This window comes from Vombatus ursinus, unplaced genomic scaffold (assembly GCF_900497805.2).
Source record: "Vombatus ursinus unplaced genomic scaffold, bare-nosed wombat genome assembly UNPS02014807.1, whole genome shotgun sequence".
NCBI classification, from domain to species: Eukaryota; Metazoa; Chordata; class Mammalia; order Diprotodontia; family Vombatidae; genus Vombatus; species Vombatus ursinus.
In genome coordinates this window covers 11028986-11044086 of record NW_020954585.1, presented here as the reverse complement: position 1 = coordinate 11044086, position 15101 = coordinate 11028986, and the positions used below count along the sequence as shown (strand labels likewise).

Below are 15101 nucleotides of genomic sequence, written 5' to 3'. Positions count from 1 at the left end.
GGGAATAGAGATGAGATAATATTGGATTTTCAAAGGGTTTGTCAGCAAAACCTAAGTTCTAATGGGTTCTAGCAAAGCTCAGAAAGGTTACAGGCCCAGAGATAGTGAGCCTGTCATTTGAGGATCAGTGTAGCCAAATCTACAGGAGCTTATTATCAGGAGACTAACCACCGGATGATATATCTATATTTATATCAATATCTGTGTATCTTTATGTGTGTATATACATGTATAGCTGTCTGCATACAGATATACGTACGTATCTAACCTGATCTGCATCAATTCACAAAAACTCCTAAGGTTTAGAGAGGAAAAAAACTCTCTTTAAGGCATAGAGGATTATTATACTCTTCTTATCAGTGGATGTAATATTCTCAATAAAGAATTTTTAGGGGCAGCTAGATGGCACAATGGATAGAGCACCAGCCCTGGAGTCAGGAGGACCTGAGTCCAAATCCAGTCTCAGACCAGACACTTGACACTTACTAGCTGTGTGACCCTGGGCAAGTCACTTAACCCCAATTGCCTTGCCAAAAATAAATAAATAAATTCTAGATCCTGGAAGTAAATATTTAATGTATAGGTAGGCAAGTAAGTGACCTAATTTAAAGATAATAGGAAGTCTTGAAGGGTAGAGATCAGATAGAAGAAAATCTTCCTAAACATGAAAAATGTCTGATATAATTTTGTTAAGTCTTTCATTGCTGAATAAATGAATGTTAGTGGAAAAATTAGGCTTTTAGTTTTTTCTTTCAATTTTTAAACTGTAAATAGTAAAAATAGTGCGTTTTCTAGTATGATTCTTTAACTATAGAAATTGAAGCTTTTAACATTTTCCAGATGGTTTTGAGTCATACCAAAATATAGTGTCAGTAAACATTGTATAGAAGACATCATAACTGGTCGCAGAAAGATGAGAGGATTGAATCCTTTAGTGATTCGCTGAAGTTGGAAATGATTTCTTTACTTCCCAGAGAGTGGCTTAAGGAGAAATCAGGCCAGTAACATTTATCCCAGTGGTAGCAACTATCTTTCCATGTGGCCTAGAGAGTAATGGACCTCAAAATTCTTAAAAGCAATTACAAAGCTGGGCTTAATAGGTCAGAATTGATCCATTCAGGCCCATCTTACATAAACATCTGAGTTAACTGTCATGTGCAATGGCATAAGAGGTTCTTTGTGTGATAAAGATACTGTTACTAAGGCAATAACCTTTATGCTAGAATCCTTGCAACTAAGACATGTTGTGTAGTACTCAGCTGATACACAAGGGCTGTGGTGGCTATGAATACTGATGACAGTGAAATTTAAAGCTATATATTAGTTTGCTAAAACTGTAACAAGTGAGGGATACTCTTTTAACTTCTGTTTTAATGTAGTAGACCATTTATGGTATAGCTGTGAGCATCTTTTAAATTTTGTTGTCAGTAGTAAAATACTGAAAATATATTTAAAGTAAATTCAAGATTTCTGATAAGCCTAGAAGACAAGAGGTCTCATTTGTCTAATGCATTTCTATTCAGATCCTGGCATTGCTGAATGCTAGTTACAGTAGGGCACAGTGAAGTAAGATATTTCCTAGAGAAAAAAGATCATAATTTTTTAAGGCACTTAGGACTGTGGAACTGATATTTTAGTCTTTTCCTGTAAAAATTCCATTTCCCCTCTTTTCTTTTAAGAATTTATTTTATCAACAATCATTTACATAAGCTTTGAGTTTTAAATTTTTCTCCCCCACCTTTCCCACCTCTTTCCCCAATACAGGGGCAATCTGATATAGGCTATACATATACATTCCTAATAAACATATTTTCACATTAGTCATGTTGTAAGGAAGACTTAGAACCAATAGAAGGAACCACAAGAAAGAAGAAATAAAACAGAAGGGGAAAAAAAGAGCAAATAATATGCTTCAGTCTGCATTCAAACTCCATAGTTCTTTCTTTGGATATGGAAAGCATTTTCCATCTTGAGACTTTTGGGAGCTGTCTTAGATTCTTGCATTGCTGAGAAGGGCTAAGTCTATCAAAGTTAGTCATCATACAATGTGGCTGTTACTGTGTACTACGTGCTCCTGGTTCTGCTCACTTCACTCAGCATCAGTTTGATGCTGGAAGTCTTTCCAGGTTTTTCTGAAGTCTGCCTGCTCATCATTTCTTATAGCATAATAGCATTCCATTCCGTTCTTATACTGCAAGTTTTTCAGCCATTCCTCATTCCTATTCTTTGCCACCACAACAAGAGCTGCTATAAATATTTTTGTTCATATGGATCCTTTTCCCATTTGTATGATCTCTTTGGGATACAGCCCTAGAAGTGCTATTGCTGGGTCAAAGGGTATACTCTCCCCTCTTTTTTTCTTTACTCTTTTAAACAAAACAACGTAAAGCTCTACTCAGTTCTTTGTCATTTTTGCTTCCTCTGTTATTTCTGTGTTCATTTTTTAATGGTAATTTGGTTATCTTCTTTAAAAAAATGAAATTAGCTAATAGTTTGCTTATTTTATTAGTCCTTAAAAAACAACTTCTGGTTTTATTTATTATTTTTTTTTGTTTTTAGCATTTCAATTTTTATTTTTTAGGGCATCTTGATTTGTTGTTTTTTTCCCCCTTTTTCTTTGAAGTTGCATGCTTAATTCATTCATCTTCTGTTTCTTTCTTGTTGAAAATCATTTTTAGAGAGAAATTTATTGCTAAGTACTACTTTGATTTTATCCTACAAGTTTTGGTACATTATTGTCACTTTCTTTGATGTGATTTTCTATTGTTTTTGTAATTTGTTCTGTAACCCATGAAGGATTATACTATTTAGTCTTCGTTTAAGTCTGAATTTTTTTCTTTCTTCAAATTTTATTGATAATTTTTATTGTGTTGTGGCCAATAAAAGATATTTAATATTTTTGCTTTTCTACATTTATTTATGAGGTTCCACTTTTTGTAAAGGTGCTGAGATATGTATATTCCTTTTGATTCCCATTTACTAATTGCCAAAGAGCTAACATAGTTAAACTTCATCATGTTTCCTATAGTTTGCCCGTCATTTCCCACCCACCCCAAACTTGTATTCCATTCCACTTCTAAGCCTTTTCCACACCGTGACATATTGATCCACCCCCTTTCCAGCTTATCTATTGTCTTTTCCTCATCCTTGTATTTGTATCTCCATCACTTAGCACACTGCCTTAGTAAGTGCCTTAGTAAGCACTTTAACTTCTTGGTTAGATTTATGTCGATCTGAAAGGGACGCATTAAGAAGAGTTAACATTTTATTGTCTATTTCTCTTTGTGGTTCATTTAGCTTTTGCTTTATTTAGATGCTCTGTCATTTGGGGTGTGTGTGTGTATGTGTGTGTGTGTGTGTGTGTGTGTAATATGTATACACACATATACATATATATGCACACATACCTATACATATTTAATATTGGTATTATTTTACTATTTATGACATCTTTAAACATAATATGCTGGACCATCTTCAGTTGTCCTGATCTATATGTGGCCACTAGACCCAGATGGCTCTGAAAGAGAAAGTGAGGTTGGTGACTTTGCACAGCCCTCCCTCACTTAAGTCAATTGCAAGTCATGCCATCATCTTCCTGATATCATGGTCCTCTTTGAGAACGAAGGACAAACCACAACCAGAAGCATAATGTAATTTCTCTGCTTAGCTCTTTTTACCATCTATTTTACTGTTGCCTTGTCTGAACTTGTGGTTATCACACCTTTTTTTTTTTTTTGGATTGATCTGAAAGTTCATAGATTCTCTTCTTGCTCCTCATCTTAACTCTGTGTGAGTCCTTATGTTTCAAGTGGGTTTCTTGTAAACAGCATATTGTTGGAATCCAGTCTCCTTGTCCTCTTTCATTTTATGGATGAGTTCATCCTATTCACATTCACATGTTGTGATTATTGGTTATGTTTTTTCTTGAATCATATAAATTGTTATAATGTTTCCTTTCTTTCCCTCTCTGTCCCTCCTCAAATTATAAGGAAAAAAGGTGGGGAAAGAAATTAGGACTAGTACTACTTACTGGAATAGGCTATTCCTACCCTTTTGCCTTTCCTTTATTTACCCACCTCAGATTTAAATTGCTGAGTCTTAACCTTTCCTTCTTTTAATGCTTCCTTTATAATCTGTCTTCTGTAGCTGAAGGGTTTTTGTAATTATTCCTTTCCCAACTTTGCCCTCCCTCCTAACTCCTTTTTTCTTTTTCTGCCCCTCACTGTTTTCTCCTTCCTTCCTTTTTTTGACCTCCATTTCTGACCTGTGTGAGTTTGCCCTTCCTTAGCTTGGTGCCCTCCCTATTCTTTAGGAGGGATCACCAGATTGGTGCTAGACTTCATGAAGCTACCCCATTTGGCTTTAACTTTTTGTAGCACAGAACTCCCAAACTTAAGTGATCCACCTGCCTTAAACTTTCCAGTAAGAGGAATTACAGAAGTATATGTGCTACCACACTTAGCTTCCCTATTGATCTTTTAAAATTTTTTATTGATTTCTTTTTTTATGTATCACTGTAATTTTCCCTTTTATCCTTTCCCTTTTTACTCCCGGAGAGCCATTCCATATAACTATTTATTTTTGAGGGGGAAAAAAGGGGGGAAAATCACTGCAACTGATAAATACATCAAAAAAGTTTGAAAATGTGTATATTGTGTAACACTTAATGGACCTTCTACTGCTTCGATCAAAAGTATGGAGTGAGAGTGTCTTCTAATATCTCTTCAAGCCATGCTTATTCTGTATAATTTTGAATATTCTATGTAATATTCACTATGTGGTTATTCCTTCTGTTTACATTGCTGTAGTCATTGTGCCTATTGCTTTTTTGGCTCTACTTACGTCTCTCTGTGTTGGTTCATGTAGAGCTTTCCAGGCTTCTCTGTATCCATCATTTATTACAGTGAGTACAGTAATATTCCATTGTATTCATGTACCATAATTCGTTTAACCATTCCCCAATCAGTGGGCCTCTACTTTGTTTCTATTTCTTTGATAACACAAAAAGTGCTATGCTAAATATTTTAGTGTTATACTCTTATCAATGGCCTCCTTGGGGTATAAGGAATAATAATTCCATTACCTTGGGAGTGATAGAATCTCTAGGTGAAAGGGTATGGACACTTTAGTTACTTTATTTGCATAATTCTAGATTTCTTTCCAAAATGATTATTAGGGTTTCACAGTTCTACCAACAATGCACCGGTCTGCCTATCTTTCTGACCCTCTAACATTGATTTCCTATCTTTTGTCATCTTTGCTAGTTTGTAGGGTGTGGTTATTTTGTTTGTCTGTGGTTCATGTTAAGGAATTGCTGTGCAGTAATTGGCCTCTTGCTATCCCTTTCCCAAAATAAAAGTTCATGTATTTAAATAAGTAGTGAAAAGTTGTGGGGGGGCAGGGTGAGAGAGGAGGAGGGAGAGAGGAGGAATTATATAATGTTTGATATCAATTCTGGCAGTGATGGTGTATTTATATAAATTAAAAAGCATATAGGTTGTATAGATAGCTAAATAGATTTTTATTCCATTTCCTGAAAAGCATTTGCTAAATACCAACTTTGTATCCTGGACTTTTCAGATGCTATGGGGAGAACAAATAAATAGAAGACATAGTCTTTACAGAGCTTTGTTCTGGGCTAGGCCTAATTCAGGCCAGTGATTCAGGCTTGGAATTGGAAATCAATGAAATAAAATGTTTGTGGTCCAAAAAATTCAATTAAAAAAAAACTTAGTTATAAAAAAGGATTTTAAAAGATGTAGTTACTAAATATACAGTAGATGCTATTTTCTTCTGTTTTTGCATTCACCAGAGCAGCAAAACTGGATTAGTCAGTCAATAAACATTTATTAAGTATAATATACTTATGTATTAAGTATATAAACATGGAACCATCAGTTCCAGCAAGTGGAGAAGTTTTGAATGCTGTGGATAAGTTCACTTACCTTGGTAGTGTACATTCCAGGGATGCACACATTGATAATGAAGTTGATGCACGTATTGCTAGAAAGTGTGGGAGAGAAGAGGTATTAGACTCACTACCAGACTGAAGGTCTATGGAGCCATTGTGCGGACCTCATTGTTGTACCAGCGCCATGCCAGGAAACTGAATCGCTTCCATTTGAATCGTCGTAGGAAGAGTCTGAAGATCACCTGGCAGGAGAAGATACCAGACACTGAGGTCTTTTCTGGAACTAAACTGCTCAGCATTCAAACTTTACTTCAGAGAGCACAGCTCCGATGGGCTAGCCACATTGTTTGAATGCAAAACTTACACATGCCAAAAGACTATTTTATAGAGAACTAACACAGGGCTGGCATTTACATGGTTGTCAGAAAAAGTGATACGGGGTGCTCTCAAGATCTCTATTACGAACTTTGGAATTGATTGTTTGACATGGGAAACACTGGCACAGGACTACTCAGCATGGCGTGCCCACATCAAAGAAGATGCTGCGCTCTATGAGCAAAGCAGAATTGAAGTAGCTCAAGAGAAACATGAGATGTGCAAATTAAGAGAATCCACCCCAGATGTTCACATGGGCTATTTGTGCTTCACCTGTGGGAGAGCACTCAGAGGTTGTATTGGTCTGATCAGACACATCGAAGCTTGACTCTAGCATAGTGATGTCATTTTGGTCCTCTTCAAGAACAGAAAGACAACAGCCAACCATTTAGAATGGGTATACAAAGGCATTGTGCTAAGTGCTGCAGGTACAAATGAGAAAAAGACAGTGCCTGTCCTCAAGAACCTTAAAATCAAATGGAATAAGACAGTACACAAAAGGATGCTGAAAATGGGAGAAGGGAGGAGGCCACTAAAGGGGTACCCTGCAAGGGGGCATGATGTTTTATGGAGTCCAAATCAAGTAGAGTCACTGATGGAAAATGGAGAGTTACCCAGAAAGTTTTGAGCACTCTATAAAAGAAGGCTTTGGGAGGAGTTTATTGCTCTACTCTCCAGCCCTCCCTCCACTCAGGCAACTGAAGGAGTTGAGAAGGTGTTGCTAAAGCTAAGTTAGTCTGCATGGAGATAAGATTTCTGGTGATCAGCTTCATCTTGGGGGAGGCATGATGTTTCCTGGAGTCCAAAACCAAGCAAAACCACAGATGGAAAATGGAGAAACATCAAATGTCACCCTTGTGAACCCTTATTAGAAGCAAAATCTTGGGCTAGGTGACCCATAGATCTGATTCAGGAAGGCATCTCTGATGGTGTTGTTAGGAGGCAGCTAGGAAATAGCTGGTGTGGAGACATGATGAAATGTAAAGAAGTTCAAAAGCAGCATAGCTGGTGGTAGACAATATAAAAATAAAACCCTCCTGTTTAAAAAAAAAATAAGAAAAAAAATAAGTCTCTCAATGGAAACAGTAGTAGGAAACAGGGGGCAGCATCAGAAACACCAGGGCCATAGCAATAATGACACAGACTCCAACATAAATTTTATGGAGGGTCTTGACCTAAGCCTTGAAGAAAGTATAAAATTTAGGTTTGCACAGTTGAAATTAATTTAAGTGACATGCATGGTCACAAAACTAGCAGGTGGCAGAGGCAGGATTCAAACCCAGGTTTCTCATAATTTGGTTTCCAGCACTTCTTTCAAGACAGGAAGAAGAGAATAAGTAAAGAGATGGAGGAAGAGATTATAGTATATTGAAAGATTGTGAGAGGGGTAGTAAGAACAGTCTGACTTGAATAAAAAGGTCTATGAGTGGGGACTATCAAGAGAAGAAATTTATGCAGTAGGTACCTTAAACAGGGGGAATGACAAGATGCAATTTTTATCTCCAACAGTGACATGCCAAATGGACCAGAGTAGAGTAAGGTAGATTGGTGGCAGATAATTTAGGATGCTGTGATAATCTAGGTTGAGTTTAAGTGAGACCATACATAGTAAGGTATGATTCACAATCAGGATCGATTATTTTGTGAGACATTTCAAGTGAACTAATATGACTTAGTGATCATAGACCAGGAGTGGAGAACCTGCAGCCTCAAGGCCGCATGTGGCTTTCTAGGTCCTTGGGTGCAGCCTTTTGACTGAGTCCAAGTTTTACAGAATATATCCTTTTATTAAGTGGATTTGTTCTGTGAAGTTTGGATTGACTTGAGGACCTAGAGGCCCACAGGTTCCCACCTCTGCGACATAGACAGTCAAGGAGATGTAAAGAAACTTGATTTCAGGATGGAGAAGAAACCGGAAGAATGGTGGTAACTGAGAAAAATGGATAAGTTGACTTAGTTTATGAGTTATAGTTTATGAGGAAAATGAGTGATTTCAATGACATTAAGTATGAGGTAATGGTAGGATATCCAAATTCGAAAAGTTCTATAACTTATAAATTGAAATGAAGTTATAAAGTGGAGGAGCAAATCCTGGAGATAGGGATTTGAGAGTTGTTGACAATAGAAGTCGTGGTTGCAGTCATAAAACGTGAATTCTCCGTTGAATTAAGCATAGATATAATTAACAAATGCAAAAGCATTTATTAAGTGCTTACAATGTTTATGAAGTACTATGCAAAGTGCTGGGGTTATGATTGATAAAGCAAGATAGTCTGAGGAGTTCATATTCTAATAGAGATAACACATATATTAGAATTAAGCTGAGGGGTGGGTGGAAAGGCCCAGTGGGCCTTATGCAAGGCAAATGATAGTGCATTTTTTTTTTAGTATCATTTCTATTGATAAATCCATGATGTTGATCCGTTTACCATTTCCAAGGACTTCAATAAGAATAATAGTGCCTGAGGTTGTTGAGGAGGGAGCAGCTGCAACGCCTGCAGAGTGGCAGTTGTCCAGTTCTGTCTTGATAGAAATTGCTGGCCACTGGGCCAAACTGGAAGTAGGGTTGGTGGCCTAGGAGTTATCCTGGAAACCAGGAGGTTTCCTGGGATTTGGGGACATAAAGTCTGTGGACTGTACAAGGAGATGCGTGGTAGTAGTGGTTTGACCTGCCAGAAACATTCCCCCTCCTGTTTCTCTCATGACCTTGTTTCTTCAGCTGAGCTAGGTTAGAGAAAAGAGCAACAGAAGATAGAGGACTACATCTTTCAATATACCCACAGTTAGGAGGCAGAAGGAAGATTATTTTATAGTTTATTTACAGTTTACTGTGTGAAAAAAAAATTTATATTCTCATTATCTATCTTTAGCAGATAGTATTTATAGCAAAACTTTCATTAATTGACACTCAACCAGAATTATTTTGACACTTTATCATAAAAAAGGCAAGTCTTAGGAAATAAGCTGAAATCAAGAATTTAGTGTTTAGTAATCATGAAAATATCTTCTGGGTGATGCCTTGAGGTAGGTACAAACTTAACTCACTTTCCTGTACAGTAGGAGTGTGTAGGAGACTATAGCTGTATCTTCAGTCCTAGACAGTTATGTTAATAATAGTTGGCATTTATGTAGAGGCTTTAAGGTTTTCAAAGTACCTTACAGATATTACTTGTTTTGATCCTCACAACAGTTCTGTGAAGTATCATTAAGTACTACACAAAGGGAATTGCTTAAGTCACCCAAGAAGTTATAACAAACCTGCATATATATATATTTTAATACAACCTGCATTCTCCGTAGATGTGTTCTTGCAAATCAGAAAAGTTGAGAGTACGAATACATTTGCATTGTTCTTGTTTCTTGAATGCTATATGTATCTTTAAATGAAATTTATCAACACTTTATAATCTGGCTTCCAGTCTCATCACTCAGGTGAAATTGCTCTGCCCAGTATTATCTCAATTGCTGAACCTGGTGGTCTTTTCTCAGTCATTCTTGATTTTTCTGGTGCATTTGACACTATTGACCACTCTCTCTTTCTGGATAGCCCCTCTTTTCTGAGGTTTTGTGATACTACCTCTTTCCAGGTTATCCTCCTACAGGACTGACCTCTTATTATTCTCTTTTGCTGGCTCATCAGTATCATACCTCCTAACTCTGGGTGAATTCCAAGGCTCTTCCTGAACATTTTTCTCTTCTCTCTGTACTCTCACTTGGTGACCTCATCAGATCCCATGGATTTAGTTATGTCTGTGCAGGTGACTGGCAGATCCATATCTCCAACCCAGTCCACTGAGCTGCAATCCAATATCACTAACTACCTATTGAACATTTCAAACTATATGCCTTGTAGACATCTCAAGCTCAATATAGAGGTAGATATAGATATATACATACATGCATACATATATGTGTGTGTATGTATGTGTGTGTGTATATATACATATACATATATATACGTATATATAAAACAACTCCTTTTTTACCCAAAACTCACTCCGCTTATGAATTTTTATCAAGAGTATCACCACCATTCCACTGTTCTAGGTTGTGGTCTCAACATTTTCCTCAACTCCTTTCTTACACCACATAGCCAAATTTTATTGTGTTTACCTCAGCAATACTTCTAGTATCCATTGCCTTCTCACTACTCACAAAACTTATCTGGGACTCTCATTACCTCTTAAGAACCTGAACTATTGCAGTTGCCCCCTAATTGGTCTCCTGCCTTGTCTCTCCTCATGCTAATGCATCATCCACACAACTGCCAAAGTGCAGGTCTTACCATGTGACTGCCCTACTCATTAAACTCCAGTGACTCCATGTCACTTCTAGGAAAAAATATGAACTCCTCTGTTTGACCCATAAAGCTCTTTACAACTTTATCCCAATATACTTTTCCAGCCTCTTTATACATTTCTCCCCTTCCTACACTATTCAGTCTAACCACACTGGCTTTGTTGCTGTTTCTTACAATATTCTATGTCCCATCTTTGTGCCTTTTCACTAACTGTCCCACTTGCCTGGAATATACTTCTCCCTGTGCTTCATAGAATACCTTGTTTTCTTCAAGACTCGCATCAAGCATCTCCTTTTACAAAAATATTTTGCTGACACTCCCCTACCTACTCATTGACCTTTCTACTCAAATCACCTTCCATTTATTTTGTATTTATTCTTTATTTATATGTACAGATTGTCTCATCCAATAGAATGTAAGCTTATTGAGGGCAGAAACTGTTCACATTTTGTCTTTGTATCCCTAGAGCCTAAAATAGTTCCTGGCACATAATAGATGCCTTTTATTAATGCTTGTTTATTGCTTGGTTATTTTGTCCATCCTTTCAGGGAATGTATTTTATTATAGTTAATGCACTTAATCTTTTTGAAGTTGTGCAATTCCCCTTCAACCCCATGTGGCTGTTATTTATTGTGAAAATTAATGATCTTAAAAATTTTCCTTTCATGCTTTGTTAGGTACTTTACATACATCTGCATTCATCTGTTATCTGTATTTGCCTTTTAAGATTCATTATAACTTTCTTTATAAATGTACCTGTTTTGTAAAAATTTGACATCTCTTGGCATGGGGACAAATAATAGGTTGCATTAAATTGTCTTACGTTCTTTTGCATATAATAACTGTTATCTTGTTGCTTCAACAGCTACCTCCCCTCGTGTTTCTTCAGAGCTGGAACAGGCCCGACCTCAGACAAGTGGAGAAGAGGAACTTCAGCTACAGCTTGCATTAGCAATGAGCAGAGAAGTTGCAGAGCAGGTCAGTTATCTGGGTAGCTTTTTATTTATGCAGCAGCCCTGTCAGAATCATCCTAAAGCTTTTATTAAGTGCTTTTTGAGCACATTACAAATGTATTCTGGAGAGTGTGAGATTACAAAGGAAGGAGCCGACACAGCTTGTGTCCTGAAGGAGTTTTAGGATTTTGTTTGTTATGGCCTGATTTCTGTTTGCCATGAGTTCATGTCTCCCATAGCCCCACTGTATGAGAATTGTTTGGAGGGGAGGTGGTATTTAGGTGAGAATTGTGAGTATGCCCTAATAGAGGAAAGGCAAAAAGCATTCCAAACTGTATTTCAGAAACATTGTTACAAAAACTACTGACTTTTAAAAAGATAACACTTTTTTCCCCAAAAAATAAGGTCTCCTATAAAAGGGTAGATTTTCAAGGGAATTTGAGGGTAGCCCCATTAAATGATTCATTCTTTATTCAGTTAGATTGATTACAGATATTAGGTATATCTCTCTAAGCCTGCATTTTAAGATAGAGTTATAGCATTAATACCGTCTCTGACTACTACATTCTAAATGAGTGCTGTTCAATGTATTGGTCACTGGATAGGCACCAGAGAATGCTCATGGCATCATGTCAGCACTTATTAGTTTTCCTTAAGAGAGATTCTTTCCTCATTTAGTTGATCCTAGCCAGAAAGCTTTTCAACTATATCTGAGAATAAGCTCTATCAAATAGGGCATAGGGTCTTTGTGGGGAAGTTAGGTGGAGTAGGGATGAGGAGCAAGGGTACAAAAGGAATGGCAAGAAAATACCAAAAACAAACTTAACCTATTTTATTTTGTTTTATTTTTTGGGGGTGGGGGTGGGCTAGACAGTGGGGTTAAGTGACTTGCCCAGGATCATACAGCTCGTAAGTGTCAAGTGTCTGAGGCTAGATTTGAGCTCGGGTCCTCCTGACTCCAGGTTGGTGCTCTATACACTGCACCACCTAACTGCCCCCTAAACTTAATCTATTTTAATATTCCCTGGAGCTATCCCTGAACTAGTGGAATCAAAGTCACTGATGATAGACTGGTGTATCACAATGATCATCCAAGCCCTTTTTTTAAACCATTATCATTCTGTGGGGCAAAAAAACCATGGTCCTTATCACCTCTTTGCAAAAGAAATGTCACTTTTTTCTCATTTTTATTTTAAAATAATATACAAGTGGAACTTCATATGAATAACTAGGTGTTTTTTTTTTTACCTTAAATGTTATTATTTCTTATGGTAATAAAATCAGTTCTAAATGCCCTAATCCATTTCAGGAAGAACGTCTCAGACGTGGAGATGATCTAAGGTTACAGATGGCCCTGGAAGAAAGTCGTAGAGACACTGTTAAAATTCCAAGAAAGAAAGAGGTAAATATAACGGTAACAATACAATAATAATAATAATAATAATAATAATACTTGGAACATCCTCTGCATACATTCTCATTTGGTCCTGACATTTAGCTCAGTTACATAATTGTTTTCTAAAGTAACATGAATTTAATACAGTGCATGGGGTTTAGTAGAATTTCATTTTAGGTATTATAGTATTGTCTTAATTCAAGAAATATTTATCTGGTGTAAGCAAGAATCAGATACTTTAAAGGAGTTTGAAACTAGCAAAAGTTCTACCAGTGGAAGTTTTTGGGGTTATTTTTGTTTTCTTTCATTTGTTTTTTTGCTTGTTTTTGTTGGGTTTTTTGGTTTGTTTGGTCTAAAAGTATTGCTTCCCCTCCCCCACAGCATAATACTCTGTTGGATTTGATGGATGCCCTACCGAACTCAGCTGCTGCCCCTCAGAAAGAAGAACCATGGGGAACATCAACTGTAACTAACCAAACTGACCCCTGGGGAGGAACTACAACTACATCTACTACTTCTGACCCTTGGCAATCATTTGGTAAAAAATCCTTTAACCATATTTAGTAATTGTACTCTAAAAAGGGGTTGGGTTGTTAATAGTTTCTTTTTAGCTCTTATTTCGTAATTGGCTTATTTTGTTCATGATTTCTTAACTGGCTTAGTGGTTCCATGATTAATATTTTGGAAATGATCTAATCAGTTACTGTGAAATAAAGAAAAACTAGTGATGTTGATTGTAATTTTCAAAACTTATGTCTTTACAATTTGAATGGTCTTCTTTTAATTATATATATACCATACGTGTAAGGAAGTGGTGGCTTAGTCTATAATTCTTTTCCACAGTTTCACTCCTGTCTCATCTATCTCAGTTGTTTCAACCAGCAATTTAGATAAAAAAATTGTAATAATACTAGGCATCTGAATCATTGCTGTAGTTTGCTGAAAATCACATAGTTAATGTTACTATTAATGAGTAGGGGCATATTAACTCTAATTATTCCTTACTCTTAAAAGCAGTAGTCAGTCAATTTAATTGGTTTAAAAAGTTATGTTTAAAGCCTGTTTCAGAAGTAGCATTGCAGTTGGCTGTGGCTATTTAACATCAAATTTAGTATATTTGAACCTCGTAAACGTAAACATTTGTTTTCTAGTATTTTCTTTACAAGCTGTACAGTTCTTAACAACACTCTTTTATCCCTTTTGTCTTTGATGATCATTATCATCATAAGACTCTTCTCAGATTTTTCTCATTCACCATAGAAATTATATTACCTGACTTTTCCTATTTCAGATAAAACCAATGAATAAAGTTTATTTCTTATGGGGTTACCCCACTTCAGGGTGCTTATTATAACTCAACCCCAAAAGAATAGAACACACAGATTAGTTGAACTCTCATTCCCCCACATGACAGGTATTCTCTTGTATTCAGAGCTAACCCCAGACTTGTTATTTTTTGCACAGTCTTTGTATTTAAATAGAAAATTTACAAGAATAATTTCCCATGATTTATACATAGTATGATATGGTTCGTTGTACTATATTTAGGTATGTATAGCAGTGTTATGAAGTTATTAGCTGCGTTTTTGATCTACCCTAAAATAAAAGTAGCGTCTTTTCTTGACAAATAGCCTCCCATCCTGAATGCTATTATTGAGTTTTAAACATGAAAAGTGGTTTTTTTGTTGTTGTTGACAGAGTGCATCGAGATCAATCTTAAATAAAATTTTTGAAAGGATTATTAAATAGTTTGTAAGCACCGAAGCAAAAAGAAGTGGGGATCACTGCACACCAGCATGGGTACACTAAGAATAAGACATGATAACCTAACCTAATTTCTTCTTTTGATAATAGTTACTGAACTAGACAAGTCAGTAAGCATTATTTAGAAGAATTTTGAAGACAGAATAAGAAAAGACATTTATATTGTGCATACCTATGTGCCAGCCACTGTGCTTTTGATAAGTATTGTCTTCAGAATAACCCTGCAAAGTGGCGCTACTATTATTCTTATTTTACAGTTGACAAAGTGGAAGCAAACAGATTAAGTGATTTGCTCTGGCTCATAAGTGTGTAAGGCCAAATTTGAACTCGTCTTCCTGACCTCAGGGCCAGTGTTCTGTCTACTGATCCACTAGGTGTTTCTGGATAAATTATATTTTA

General features: G+C 36.4%; 1 protein-coding gene across 6 annotated transcripts in view; it reads left to right on the top strand.

Moving 5' to 3' along the window:
• EPN2 (epsin 2) overlaps positions 1 to 15101 on the top strand; it is a 95811-nt gene that overhangs the window by 53190 nt on the left and 27520 nt on the right. For all 6 annotated transcript variants that reach the window (XM_027874797.1, XM_027874798.1, XM_027874795.1 and 3 more), the window contains 3 exons: positions 11455 to 11567; positions 12852 to 12944; positions 13320 to 13476. In XM_027874797.1, coding sequence (XP_027730598.1) covers positions 11455 to 11567; positions 12852 to 12944; positions 13320 to 13476 — 363 coding nt within the window. The remainder of the gene's footprint in view (positions 1 to 11454; positions 11568 to 12851; positions 12945 to 13319; positions 13477 to 15101) is intronic.